A 15,317-nucleotide genomic window follows, 5' to 3' on the forward strand; every position below is an offset into this window, starting at 1 on the left:
AAAAAAACTGAGATGGAAGTTAAAAAGGCTTGTATCCAAACAACCTGGAACCCAGAATTACTCTTCCAAATTCAGTATTTTTTACCATAATTTACTGTTGTTTAGTTGTTTTTCAGTCACGTCTGATTCTTCATGACCCCATTTTGGAGTTTTCTTAGCAAAGATACTGGAGTGTTTTGCCATTTCCTTCTCCAAATCATTTTACAGATGAGGAAACTGAGGCAAACAGGGTTCAGAAACTTGCCCAGGGTCATACAACTAGTAAGTATCGGAGACAAGATTTGAAATGAAGATAAGCCTTCCCAAATCTACCCAGTACTCTTTCCACTGTGCCACCTGACTGCCCCATCTCTACCCTGGTGCCTCATATATATTAATTGTCCAAGCTCTATAACAATTTATCAATCACTTACCTGATAGAGCAAAGAGGATGGTGGGGGCTCGATACAGGGTTGCTGGTCTGGCAGTGGCAACTCCTCCAGGAGGTCCACGTTGGACAGAGCATCTTCCAGGGTCACTTGGGCAGTCATCTTGATCCTGAAACACAGCCCCAAAAATGAAACACATTGTTAGCAAATCAAGTAATCCCGATACCCTAACTCTTACTGCTCTTCAGTCTTGGCACCAATAGTATCGATTCTAAAACAGAAGGCAAGGGTTACTAAACAAGCAAAAAAACAACTGGAAAAAATTCAACACAGTAACCATTTCTCACAATGTATACAACATTCTGAAATAAGTCTTCAGCCTTTGTGAGGCTAAATATCCGTTTTCTAGGACCTTCACTGATTTTTTTTTCAATTTACAAGAATTAACTTTCTTTCCTTTCCCAAATGGAAAAAGCAAAACTCTTGTAGCAAATATGCACATATGAATACAGTGCCAGGTTGGAGTTGGGAAGATGTAGATTCAAATATGGCTTTAGATACTTTTTAGCTGTGTGAACCTGGGCAAGTCACTTAACTCCAATTGCCTTTCTGGCTTAGAATTGATACTAAGACAGAAGGTAAAGGTTTTTTAGAAGATGCATCATAAAAGTGAACTGAATTTCCACACCAGTCATTTCCGAATATATGTTTCATTCTGGATTTCCATCACTGGTTAATCGATTGTAGACAATTCTATTTCCTTCTTAGGATGTTTCCATTTTCATCATCATAGTCTATGTAAATTTTCTCTTGATTATGCTTATTTTATTCTGTCCTTTTTTTTTCTTTATTCTGTCCCTATTTATTCTGTCCCATTCATTCAGATTTTCCCAGGTTCCCATGAATTTCTGATTTTTTTCATTTCTCAGGAAAAGGATAGGAAATGGATCTGTGATTTCATTGTATAGGAAAATCTCTGGATAAGGAAAATCCTGCTACGCATGTGGGTCAGAACCTTCTCTGTAAATTATGGGCCCAGAGAGCTATCCAATGCATGCAAAATTAAATATAGGGTCACCCAGTGAGCATACTCCTAAAGCCGAACCCAGGTCCTCCTAGTTCTAGGGCTATCCAGGAGGGAGAGCACAACTGGAGTTACATGTACTGTCATGTTTAAGCATCTGTCAATGAGCACTTAGGAATCTCCTACATTTAGGAAGTTCTGCCCCCTCTCTTTCACCTCTTCCTTTCCCAAACTCTGCAGGAGACCCTTGCCTATTGCACCTTTTGATAATGACTATGCCTTTGAGATTACTTCCTGTCTACTCTTCCCCCCCTCTTTTAAATAATTATTTAATTTTTAAAATTTTCTATTCCAAATTTTAAAAACAAGCATTTCCATATACAAAGACTATACACAAATGAAGTCAGAAAAACTCTCCTATGTTTAGCTTACTTCATATCTATAGAGTAAGTGCCCTCCACAGGTCCCAGCCCCTCCGTTACTCTCTCAGCATCACAGAAGATATTGTCAGGGCCATCAACATGTCCATCTAAATTAAGTCTTTCACACATGTAAAACCCAGTGGAATTACACGTCAGCTACGGGAGGGGACTGAGGGAAGGGGAGGGAAAGAACATGAGTCTTGTAATCATACAAAAATATTCTAAATTAATTTATTAAATAAAATTAAATATTAAATATTTTTTAAATAATAAATTAAGTCTTTCGTGTTTCACCTTTCTGTTCCCTTTCTGGAGGTAGCATTCATGGTTTCTTCTACCAGCATTAATTCTGTGGCGGTATATAATGTTTTTCTGGGTATACTCAGTTCACTGTTTGTTATGGCAAAGTTCTAAGTTTTTACACAATCATCCTGCTCATCATTTCTTGTGGCACACTAATATTCTATCACATGTCTCATCTATCCTTTATATAGTTTCCATTTACCTCATTATTTTAATAACAAATTCCTTTAGGGTCAAGCCTATTTTTGCCATTCTTTCTATCCCCAGAACTTGGCAAATAGTAAATGCTTAATAAAAGCTTGTTGACTGAGCGACTTTTAAAAAAATCTTTTGTGAAGCAAAACACACGACATCACTTATTACATGTATATATGGGTATGTGACTTGGGGGTTAGGCCTAAAAAAATCACTCTAGAGCAAAAAATGAATAATATGGAAATAGGTATCAAGTGGCAACATTTGTACAATCCAGTGGAATTGCTTGTCAGTGCTGGGAGGGGGGAGGGAAAGAAAATGAATCATGTAAACACAGAAAAATGTCTTCTAAAAAAATATATATTTTTAAAATCGTTTGGAGTGCTTAGCAAGATCCTAGCAAAAGGCAAAGCGAAGCTCTGTTTAAATAACTGTCCCAGAATTCCTAGGAAGAACAGCCCAATTTGGAGAGCCCATCTGGAAAAGAAGGGAGCAGTGCTATTCTGGGGTTGGGACATGATTCAGAGATCCCAAGAACAAACTGGTGCCATCTTTTTAGAAGCCAGAATTCAATCTCATTCATGTAAACTTATAACTTAGTGGAAGATTTAACCTCCCTTCCTGGGCCAGCAACTCTGATCAATAGAAATATGTATGTATACAATGATTCTACACATTGTAATATAATTTACAGTAATGTGAGATTTCCTACAAAACCTGTTATTTACCTTTTGTTAACTTATCTGATATTTTCTTATATTTTTCAGGGGTAATTGTAAAATGTAATTAAAATTGTTTTAAACCAAAAAAAAAAAAAAGAAAGAAATATGTATGTATATACATACACACACATCTGATAAATAGAAATAGATATGTTTATTTCAATGAATGTGTAATTCGATGTTAATTCAATAAACGTGTAAAGGAAACATCTATTTCACGGTTTAGGAATGCATTTGTATGCATGAACACATACACAAATTATAAAATAGAAGTACAGTATAAAATCTATTTATGTCTATAGCATCCATTCGGTAAAAATGTAGGAAGACAATAACATGGAAATCTATGCCGTCTCTTGCTTCTACTGCTCAGCAAAAGTTTTCCTATTTTAGACTAGATTCAGAAATCATTTTCAAGCTTCATGAGACATAGTTAGAAGCCATCACTCCACTCAGGGTCAAAAGAGGTTTGTATGCTAAAGGAATGTTGTAGTGGCTGACAAATGCATGCACTGCAGCAATTATATTTATCAGCAAGAGGGATAATACTGGGACACGTAAAAACGAATAACTCCACAGACCTCTGCTGATTCCAAAACGTTTTAAAGAGAAAAATTACAATTCTAAAAGGAAAATTAATCTTTAGGAGAAATAAATTGCCTCTTTGGAACATCGAAATAGCCAAGAAATCAAAATGCCCCAGCGGGACACTGCTCAACCCCTAGAACATTACTTTATGTACATGGTATGAACCCCCAAAAGATGCATCAGCACATTTTCTAGTGCTGCATGTAAATCACTAGTTTTCAGATCAGAATTAACTAAAGGAGGGGTAGGTGGGTAGAGTATATCTCAGAACCACAAAGTTTACAAGATTAAATCACAGCCTAACAACCTAAAGCATGAAAAACTTTGAGTGAATTAAAAACTGGTTAGTGGTAAAAGCCACAAACTTTCAGTTTTTAACATCCTCCGCATCTTTGCAATCACAGGGGCAATTTTTCTGTAATTCTTACAATTTCTGTAATTTCTTAATTCCATCAAATGGATACTTGGATGCTCTTAGACAGCATGAATGCTTTCCTTAACCATCTTGCTTCTCCTTGCTCTAAGGCAAGATGCAGGCAATGAATGACAAAAGAGGCAAATCTCACAGTTCAGCAAATACTGTTAATGGAAGCATTCCTCATTTTACCTAAACAGAAACATTTCTCAATGGCATGCCACTGAACAAGGTACATGAAGTTATAGTTTAAATTTATTAATGGAGCTTGCCAATTAGTCACACTAATAATAATGATGCTCCTTCCCCTCTCAACTTTTTAAGCAGGGTGCGTCCCTCCATATTTTACAGAACTTTTCAGTTTTTCACTCAAACCAATTTTCTTCCATTATCAAACATTTAAGACAAAAACAAAAGAACAGTCATGAGGATTCCCTCTCATTTTATCCTTCTCCCCCTCCTATACTCATATTTTTAAAGCTTTTTCTGTTGCATCTTTTAAAAGTATGATTTCCTTCCAAAAGAAAACATATGATTTATCACTCCCTTAGATGGGTATATGATTTGGGATTTTGGTTTTAAAAGATTATTACATATGGAAATAGGATTTGAGTGATAATATATATATATAACCCAGTGAAATTGCTTGTCAACTCCAGGAGTGGGGAAGGAAGAGAGGAGGGAGACAGAAATCATGTAACCATGGAAAAAGATTTTTAAAACAAAATTAAAAAAGAAGACCAAAAAAAGAACCTGAAAAAAATAAAAGTACAATTTCTTCAGTTATTCTTTATGCTGTTAATAAAAAATAAAAATAAATTTAAAATAAAATACCTGCCCTAGTCCCTTGATCCTTCAGGTTTAATTATGTTGTAGCATTATTTAAAATATTTCCTATCCTAAGAGTAGACTTTTTTATAAACAAGGTGGAATATGGTGGAAAGGGCACCAGATTTAGATGGAGTCAGAAGGCTGGGCTTCAAATGCTGGCTCTGCTATTTACCAGCTATATGACCTCAAACAAGTCCTGTTTGGGTTTCAGTTTCTCATCTCAAAAATGAGGGAGGGATGGGGGACAGCTAGGCTCAGTGTACTGAGAGCCAGGGCTAGAGACAGATGGTCTTGGGTTCAAATTTGATCTTAGACACTTCTTAGCTGTATGACCCTTCACAAGTCACTTGATCCCTACTGCCTAGCTCTTGCCCCCTCTCTGGCCTTGTAATCAATATAAAGTATTGATTCTAAGAGGGGAGGGAAGGGTTTGTTTGTTTTTTTAATAGGGGTGGATCATAGTATTAATGTCTTTTACAGATCTAATTCTAGACTTCTATATATGTAATGAAATATTGAGGGAAATAAATGAAATATGTTCACAAGCACTAGCAATCAAAGGAAAAAGTAGAAGAGTGAAGAAGAAAAAATTCCCCAAATTTCAGGGTATTTTCATATTAAATGTAATCAGCCTGTGCAATACAAAAGAAAAAGAGAATGTATTTGGGTGGTCTAAAATATCTTTAACGTAATTTCACTGCAAAAACATGTTTCTCCCAACCCAAGCACCTGTTCTAAAATGAAAGTCCATCTGCTGAAGGCCATTAGTGACTTTCATATATTTTCCTACTTCAACATGCAGATGGCTGCTTTGAACATCAACTGTAAATGCAAAACAGGGCACAAATATATTTAAATATTTGCACTCTGAGCTTCAAGAGAGGGAAGTGTTGCAAAGGAGGAATTGGGGTTTTTTTAGTTAGAGTGTGATGCTTATTTTAAGAAAATATCCATTTCATTTCCATGCCTCGGCATCTTTTCCTCCTGAATTCACCACAAAACCAAGATGTGAATAAGGAAGAAGAATCTTCCTGTTTAGGTGAATGTGTTTGTTGATTCTGTCATTCATTTCCTTTCTATCGGTTGATAATAAGTTAAGAGGTACAGAAACTAGACTGCAGTGAGATCAACACAATCAGTTCTTAGTTGTTTGGGTTTTTTGGACCCACTTTGGCAGCTTGGTTAAAAAAAAAACTAAAACCCTTTTTCTGTCTTAGAATCAATACTGTGTATTAGAGACCCCTTTCACAAACTTAGAATATTTGTAAATAATGGAAGGAAACTCTAAATTTCAGCAAGAGTTAGTAAAAATAATGTTAATTTTCTCCATCTAATTTCATGTAACCTGCCAGGGGTCAGAAGAACATAGCTTAAGAACCTTTGGTATAGGACAGCTTGAAAAGTTTTGTCATCTGGAAGAAAAAAGTATTACCTAGTTAGAAATTATGACATTCACAAATGGAAAAAAACACCAAATTGTCTCTAATAAAAGATGAATTTTTAAAAATACAAACTGGGGTCTCTGAATTATGTAATGGTTAGCATTAAATAAGTAGTCTATTTGACATTTAAGGCCTCAGTTTCCTACTGTCTGTAAGATAAAAAGCAGACTTAACCCCATCCAAGGATTGGAGTATTTATAAGTTTCTATATACTATGTGCCAGACACTCACAATACACAAATATTAACTAAAGAAATAAAAAAGGCCACTTTGCTAACATTATCTCACTTGACCAATCCAACTTTAATATTCTAGGACTCGACAAAGAAGATAATTAGGAAAACATAAAAAATATGAAAGGACCCTAATTCTCAGGATAGCAACAGCACATAAATAATCAGGTACATTCAAGATAACATAGCGTAAAAGGAAGGCACTGTGGAAAGGACTCTGAAGTTAAGGTCAAAGGACCAGGTTTTGGACCCTTTATGTGCAGATGTAGGAGAGAAAATAGCAATAAAAAGTAATTTTTAAAAAATGTTAAGAGATTAGTTTTAAGTTTTAATTTCCATGATAGTTATCAATACACACACACACACACACACAACACCTAGGATAGAATTGATCGCATCCTTCTTTGGCTTTTTTGTTCTGTTTTTTACAGAAAAGTGGTATGATTAGCTGTGTGACTGGTGATTAAAGAGTAAAAGCAGCATACATCTAGCTTGTCTAAGTCTGCAGCCTTTCCTTTGGCCTGCCCCAAACATCCGAAGGGAGCCAACTTTTGTCTCCATGACAACAGATGGGGGAAACTGGCTCTTTTGTGACTACACTGAGAGCAGGGCTTCCAAGTCAAAGGTTGTTCCAGGGCCTGAGAGGCTCCACGGTGGCCCTGAAGTGTGGCTGGACACAGAGAAAGCCACTGATAATCATGTAAAAATTAAGAAACCCAAGATTTCAGCATTACATAGACAGTAAATACATCAGGACTTCAGCTTTCTGTTTTTGCTTTTTTAAACCCTTCTGTCTTAGAACTAATAAATACTGTGTATTGGTTCCAAGGCAGAAGAGCAGTAGGGTCTAGGCAATGAGGGTTAACTGACTTGTCCAGGGTCACTCAGCTAGGAAGTATCTGAGGCCAGATTTAATAATAATTATATATATATAATTTTTTAAAAATCCAGGATCTATTGTCTCTAAGCCTGGCTCTCTAGAGTTGCCTCCTGGGCTTAAAATTTTTAAAAATCTGAATTGGTCTCACTAAAATTAAAAAAACAAAGGCAATTAAAACATTAAATTAAATGTGTTCTTTAAAACAAATTTGTTCATTCAATAAACATTAAGTGCATATAGTATACCAAGCAGTCCAGGCACGAAAATGACCCTACCCACTTAAGAATTTCTAAATGAATGAGAAAAAAATAAATTTTATACAAATGGCATTGACTTTTGAGTACCTTTTGCATATGTGGCATCTTGGAAAAAAAAAAGGTTTCTAAATGAATCATGGAAACATGGAAAAATATTTTTTGCACTTAATATTTAATTTTTGTTTTTTCTTAATTACACATAAACAAATATTTTTAACATTTTTTAATTTTAATTTAATTTAATTTTTATTTTAACATTTAACATTTGCTTTTATAAAATTCTGAATTCCATATTCTCTCCCTTCCTGCTCGCTTCTTTGAGAAGGCAAGCAATTTGTTATAGATTATACATGTGCCGTCATGAAAAACATTTCATGGAAAAATATTTTAAAATAAATAAATAAAATGTTTTAAAGTTTCCTGAAGCCTTGTCCCCATTGATCCTGGTATCATGACTAGAAGATGCGTTCCTTGAAGGCAAGGGCTATTTTTGCCTTCTTTTATGATCTCCTCTGGGCTTAATTCAAAGGGAGCTTAATAATCCTCCCGGGTTTGGTGCCCAGAAATGAACACAGTACTCTAGAGAGACAACAAAGGCTTTACGAAGGAATCGAGGATTGAAGAAGCAGGAATGATGCACTTGCCAAGGGTAAGTCACCATGGCAAATGCCTGAGATAAGAGAGGGAGACAACCATTACTCTCCAGCAGCATACAGAGGGAGTCTCAAGGATGGCAAGCCCGACCCAAATGCCAGGAAACAACTGGTTTGTCACTAACCATGGGAGAGCTCTGGCAAGTCACCTTATTTCAGTTTATGTACTCAGTGCTGTACTCATCAAAATTCCCCAAAAATATTTTATATGACTAGAACAATAATAAAATTCTTATAAAAGAACAAAACGTCAAGAATTTCAAGGGTAGGGGGCAGCTGGGTAGCTCAGAGAGCCAGGCCTAGAGATGGGAGGTCCTAGGTTCAAATCTATCCTCAGACACTTCCCAGCTGTGTGACCCTGGGCAAGTCACTTGACCCCCATTGCCTAGCCCTGACCACTCTTCTGCCTTGGAGCCAATACACAGTATTGACTCCAAGATGGAAGGTAAGGGTTTAAAAAAAAAGAATTTCAAGGGTAATGATGCAAAAAATTGAGAAGGCAAGGGATTCCAATACTACCTGTTTTCCAACTACACCATGAAACAGTAATATATTTCAATAGTATTTAATATTAATTTTTATATTATAATAAATAATTAAATATTAAATAATTTGGCATTGGTTTAAAAAAGGGAGGCAGTGAGGGGGTTGGTGGCTTAGGGGGTACAGTGCCAGGCCTGGAGATGGGAGGTCTTGGGTTCAAATTTGACCTCAGACACTTCCTAATTATAACCCTGGGCAAGTCACTTAACAACCCTACCCCACCAAAAAACCTTACTACTCTTGCTGTCTTGGAACTGTTACTTAGTATCAATTCTAAGACAGAAGGTAAGGGTTGGGTTTGGTTTGATTTTTAAAGGAATAGACATTATTTCAAGGGATTAAATACAGAATATACAGAAGCAAACAAAAACATTGGCAGAATATATGATAAAACCAAAGTTTGGGTTAAAGAAGTCACCATTTGAAAAAAAATCTATGAAAATAGAAAGCAATACGGCATAAGTGAGGTTTAGGCCAATTCTTCAAACATGCCATGATAAGCTCCAAATGGGCACATAACCTTGATATAAAAATTATATCTGAAACAAAATGAGAGCAAGAAAAAAATTCCCTCTCATATTTATGAAAAGAGTTCATGATGGAGAAAAGAAGACATAAGGGGAAAAAAAGGTCAGTTTTTATTATATAAAATTTAAGTTTTCTTCACAAATAAATCTAATGTATAGGTGGTAAAAATTAGTGAGGAAAAGAGGCTACTGAGGGGGAAAAATGTTGAAACAAGTTTCTCTTGATAAAAAGTGTCATCTCTAAGATACATATGGAATTAATTCAAATATGTAAGAATGGATTCAAATGTATAAATATTCTAATAGATAAATGGTCAAAATATAGAAATAAATATTTTTTAAATGAAGAAACCAAAAGTCTCAACAAATATGGAAAAAACTCTAAATCGCTATTATAGAAGTGAAAATTAAAGCCAATTGGAGGGTCTTCACCTAGCAGAATGGCAAAGATGAAGAATGAAGAAAATGACAAATATTGGAAGGGCTAGAAGAAAACAAGCGCTCCAGTGTACTGTTGATAGAACTGAAATTGGTCTCGTCATTCTAGGAAGAAATTTGGAACGATGCCCAGAAAATTACTAAACTATACATACCCTTTGACTCACTTATACCACGGCTAGGCTTATACTCCCCTCCTCACACCACCCCCACCCCCACCAAAAAAAAAAAAGGGTCACATAAAAATATTTATAGTTCTTTTTGTGGTAGCGAAAAACTGGAAATGAAAAGCATGTCTTCCTATTAGAAAAGAAGTAAACAAATTGTGGTATGTGAATGTAAAGGAATATTACTGTATCAGAAGTGATGAAATAGTTTGTGTCAGAGGAAACTAGAAAGAACTTTATAAACCAATGGAAAGTGATCAGAACAATGTATTCAAAGATAATATGATAGAGAAAAACAACTTTATGGATGGATTTTTTTCCACTAATATGCTCAAATTAGGATAAGCAGAACTGGTTATTAATTTTATTAAAAAATCTTTACCTTTCACCCTGGAATCAATACTGTGCGTTGGTTTGGAGGCAAAAAAGGAATTAGGGCTTGACAATGCGGGTTAAGTAACTTGCCCAGGGTCACACAGCTAGGAATTGTCAGACCAAATTTGAACCCAGGACCTTTCATCTTTATTGCTTATCATTTAAAAAAATGAAATATTAGATTTCTCACGAGTAGAAAATGGTAAGGAACTTAGAAAAACTTTGAAAGTGCTGCAAAAAGTATAAGATTTGGGGACAACTGGGTTGCTCAGTGGATGGGGAATCAGGCTGAGAGCTGGTTCAAATATGACCTCACATTTCCTAGTTGTGTGACCCTGGGCACTTAACCTTCATTGGCAAACCCTTACCACTCTGCCTTAGAACCAAAACATAGTATTGATTCTAAGATAGAAGGCCAGAGAAGGAGAGGGAGAGTGGAAGAGAGGGGGAGGGGGGAAAGGGAAAGAGGGGGAAAAGAGGGGGCAGAGGAAGAGAAAAGGGAGAGAGCGTGGGAGAGGGAAAGAGGTGGAGGGGGGGGGGGGGGAGAGAGAGAGAGAGAGAGAGAGAGAGAGAGAGAGAGAGAGAGAGAGAGAGAGAGAGAGAGAGAGAGAGAGAGAGAGAGAGAGAGAGAGAGAGAGAACTGGCCCCTTCCTTCTTCCAAAACAACTGGGTCCTTGGGCTCTTATTGATGAATTTTCACTTTATTGGGTCTGATCCCAGTCTCACCATGTGTGCATGCCCTGGAGGGAATCTTAGGAGGCCTCTTGGCCCAACTCTCCCATTTTAGAAATTAGAAACAACAAAAGAGGTTGAGAGACTTGTGTCTACAGTCATATGAGTTGTTAGTAATTAGGGAGGAATTTGAATACAGTTCCTGGGACTCCAAATCCATATTTTAAAAAACCCTTCTTTCAATCTCAGAATGGAAGTTAAGTATCCATTTCAAAGCAGAAGAGCAATAAGTACTGGGCAGTTGAGGTTAAGTGACTTGCCCTATCCACTGAGCTATACCTAGCTACTCCCAAATGCACTTTTATCTTGCTGCCTTCTGACCTCCAAATAAAGATCCAGATACATTTAAGATCCATGAGAAAAAACAGAGGGACTGAGCCAACTCTTTGGCTGATGGGCCTTCATATTTAATTCCTCAAGAGCTTCTAGCACCCAGATTACAAAGCAGTGTGTTAGCTAAGGGCTGTCAGACAACTGTCATAAAATACAACCACCATTATTACAGGCTTCAAACAAAATGCAGTGAATCACAGGACCTAACTTCCTGAAAAAGAAAGAATGCCCAATGTGCTCTTTCATGGTCTGACCTCTTTTTCCCCTGAGCAAGCTCCATAAACCAGGAGGGTAGGTCACTTTGGGTGGAGGGGAGGATGATCATTTCCATTCATTTGTCAGTTCTTTTAACTAGTAATAATGGACAAAGACCTTTTATTTCTATCTAACCAAAACACATTGTTAAAGCACTTAATGGTCATTACTCTGGGGACAAGCAAGATTTTTTAAAAAATAAAAATTTTTAAACCTAACACAATCCTAATCTTCAATCAGCTGATATAGGAGCTGCCAAAGGTATGGGGAAAAGTGCCAACGGGAGAGGATGGGAAGAAAGGGAAGGAAAGGAAAGGGGAAGGAAGGAGGGAAGGAGGGAGGGAGGGAGGGAGGTTGGGAGGGAGGTTGAGGGGGAGGTTGGGAAGGATGGAGGGAGGGAAGGACAGAGGGAGGGAGGGAGGGAGGGAGGGAGGGAGGGAGGGAGGGAGGGAGGGAGGGAGGGAGGGAGGGAGGGAGGGAGGAAGGAAGGAAGGAAGGAAGGAAGGAAGGAAGGAAGGAAGGAAGGAAGGAAGGAAGGAAGGAAGGAAGGAAGGAAGGAAGGAAGGAAGGAAGGAAGGAAGGAAGGAAGGAAGGAAGGAAGGAAGGAAGGAAGGAAGGAAGGAAGGAAGGAAATCAAGCTACCAAAGGTTGAGCTTTGCAGAACTATTACAGAGAGGCAAAAGACCAGTTCAGCTGGAAAAGAAACTGGATGACTCAGCAGAAGGGATCCTCCATAAGATGGGAGGTGGGAGAAGCACTGAAACAGAAGCATTTGGTGAAGCAGATAGGAGGGGATAAAATTTCTTTAGGTCCAGGGCAGAGAACAAAAATACACCCACACAGGAATCAACCTCACAAATGGGTCAGTTCTGCAAGTCTCTGTTCCCCGTGGTGGAATATGCCTACTGCACCATCCCCGCCTACCCCAGCGGCCAGATCGGCTTCATGTTCTGCAGCAAGACCCCCCCCCCCCCTCCCCAGCACTAACTTCTGGGAGCCGGTGCCGCAGCTAACGCAGGAGCAAGTAAAGAAGATGAGCCTCAAACACTACAACTCGGACATCCACCATGTAGCCTTCATGCTGCCCAAGTTTGCCCGAAAGGCCCTGAGTGATGTGTGAGGAGACCAGGACGCCCACCTGCACCACAGCATCCATTAGGTCTCACCTAACTTTCTAGCCTTATCTCACATTCTTTCCCCTATTATACATCCAGCGGACCAACTCTACTAGTCCCTCTCAATTTCCAGTTTTCCCCTTCTCCAAGCCACAGCTGGCCCTTTTCTCTGAATTGCCTGCTCCCACTTTTATTCTTAACACCTCTTCTGGAAAGTCCATTCCAGCTCTCCCACTGTTGAATGAGAAACATTTTGGACTCCTCTTGGGCATTTATTTCTCCTGGTCTCAAAGTGCTTTGCAAACCTTTTTGCTGCTCTTTAATTCATTTCAGTCCTGTTGTTCCAGTTCCTGACCCAATTTGGGTTTGTTTTTTCACCAAGATACTGAAGTGGTTTGCCATTTCCTTCTCCAGTTCAGCTTAAAGATAAGGAAACGGAGGCAAACAAAGTTCAGTGACTTTTGCCCAGGGTCACACAGTTATTAAGTGTCTGAGGCCAGATTTGAACTCACAAAGGTGAGTCCTTATGACTTCAAACACCAGTACTCCTCTATCCACCGCAATAAATGCTAGTCTTCATTTTTCTCCATACACGTGGTATGTTCCATGGCCCCTCACCATTGCCTCTTTCCTCAGTGTCCTTTCCTCAGCACAATACACAGAGTTCAGAATTTCAAGGATCATGATTTCTCCTCTATTCATTCTCCTCTATCCTTAAAACCAACAAAGTGCTAGATAGATGAGCAGACAGAGAGACAGCTGGTTAAAAAGACAAAATGCTTATTATGTGCAGGCTCTGGGCTCAGAGATAAGAGATACAAATAAAAGACAGACACACCATGTCCTCACAAAGCTTGCATTCCCATGAAAGAAGACAGAGCTGAAAGGGAGATGAGGAAATGAGAAATATGGTACCACGAGGTCCAGTTGGTTGGGAAGTGATTTAAGAGCGGGGATCTTTTTTTTCCCCCCATTTCTTTTCTTTGTAGCTCCCACACTAAGCACAATGCGTGGCATGTGGTGTTTGTGGACTTGAGTAGAATTGGAGTACTTTGCTTTCTTCATTCCTTCATTGGATCACAGAACAAGAGTCTGTGACTCACCATCCTTGCACCCAGGCAACTATTCGCAACTGTTCAGCACTGCAGTTTGTTGTCAAGTGCTTTCTTCATATACATCCTGTGAGATAAGCCATACCTATGATTATCCTCATTTTACAGAAGAGAAAACTCTCAGAAGGGCCAAGCCACTTGGCTCAAGATCACATCAAGCAAAATGGCACCCCTGACAAGATTCCAGGCCAATAGCAGTTCATCTCATCTACTTAGTTTCAGTTCACCAGTCAACATTTTTACTTTATGAACTGTTCTTGTTCCTAAATCTATCCTATATCTTTAGCCCCAGGGACAATCAGAAGTAACATCTAAAGGATTTTTGGACTGTTCATGTATATAATCTCTACACATTAAGGTCTCCCCCCTTAGCACAGAAGCTCCTTGAAGGCAATTTTTTTCACTTTTGTCTTTGTATTCGTCGTGGTTCATACGTACTATTAATGCTTTTTGATTGATTAATGAATGTGTCTAATTTTAGGTGAGCAGGAAAAAAGGAAGGCTAAAGACCTTTCTAAAACGGTAGATAGAGGCTTCAGTTCCTTTTTCTGGCTCCTGAGGGGCAAAAGGGGAGGAAGGGGGAGACAATGGAAAGTGGCAGGTGAAGTTGGGTCAGACATTTATTTTTTGGGTACAATAGCTATAGCCTGAAAGACTGAGTCCCAATTTCTTTACCTATAAAATAAGGGCATTGGATAAGATGGTCTCTTAATTTTCTTTTGGCTCTACAATTCTGTGTTCTATATTTTCAGAAATATTTTAATTTAAACAATCTTTTCTGAGGCATGTTTCAGTCATTCACATTGTTAATATTGCAAATCAAGATTAGGCTTTAATGAAACATATTAGCTTTGAGACTATAAATATTAATACATGTAATTAATGAATCTAACATTTTTCTTCCAATAATCCAAATTTGGCAACAGGATCCAATCACAGCTGCTAGAAAGGCAGTCTCCGGCTTAAGTACCTTATTCTGATAAAGGGAAGCAAGGAAGAACAAATTTGGGTGCTAAGCAGAAACACAATTAGATAACAGACTAGGGAAGTAAAAGCTATGAGGAATAGAAAGTACCAGCTTGTCTAAACTCGAAGAATAGATGAGAAGGAAGTGCTGCTGACGGTCATTGGAAAGTAGAAAACAAGAAATGTCCTGGCAGGCTGAAAAGATTTCTATCTTCTCCTGGTTAAGCTTTATATAGAAATAGTACATGTCAGGTTCAAGAAGCAGGTGTGGAGATTGTCAATGTGGTTCGGTTATTTTTCAGATATGTCCAACTCTTTGTGGCTCTATTTGGGGCTTTCTTGGCAGAGATACTGAAGTGGCTTGTTATTTCCTTCTCTAGATCATTTTACAGATGAGGAAACGGAGGCAAACCAGGGTTAA

At 38.1% G+C, this 15,317-nt stretch overlaps 1 protein-coding gene across 2 annotated transcripts in view; it reads right to left on the reverse strand.

The window, feature by feature from the left end:
• CYFIP1 (cytoplasmic FMR1 interacting protein 1) overlaps window positions 1-15,317 on the reverse strand; it is a 148,373-nt gene that overhangs the window by 95,648 nt on the left and 37,408 nt on the right. For both annotated transcript variants that reach the window (XM_001366092.5, XM_003341824.4), the window contains exon 2: window positions 414-537. In XM_001366092.5, the coding sequence (XP_001366129.1) occupies window positions 414-530 (117 nt within the window). In that variant the 5' untranslated portion in view covers window positions 531-537. The remainder of the gene's footprint in view (window positions 1-413; window positions 538-15,317) is intronic.

Source organism: Monodelphis domestica, chromosome 8 (genome assembly GCF_027887165.1).
Source record: "Monodelphis domestica isolate mMonDom1 chromosome 8, mMonDom1.pri, whole genome shotgun sequence".
Taxonomy (NCBI): Eukaryota; Metazoa; Chordata; class Mammalia; order Didelphimorphia; family Didelphidae; genus Monodelphis; species Monodelphis domestica.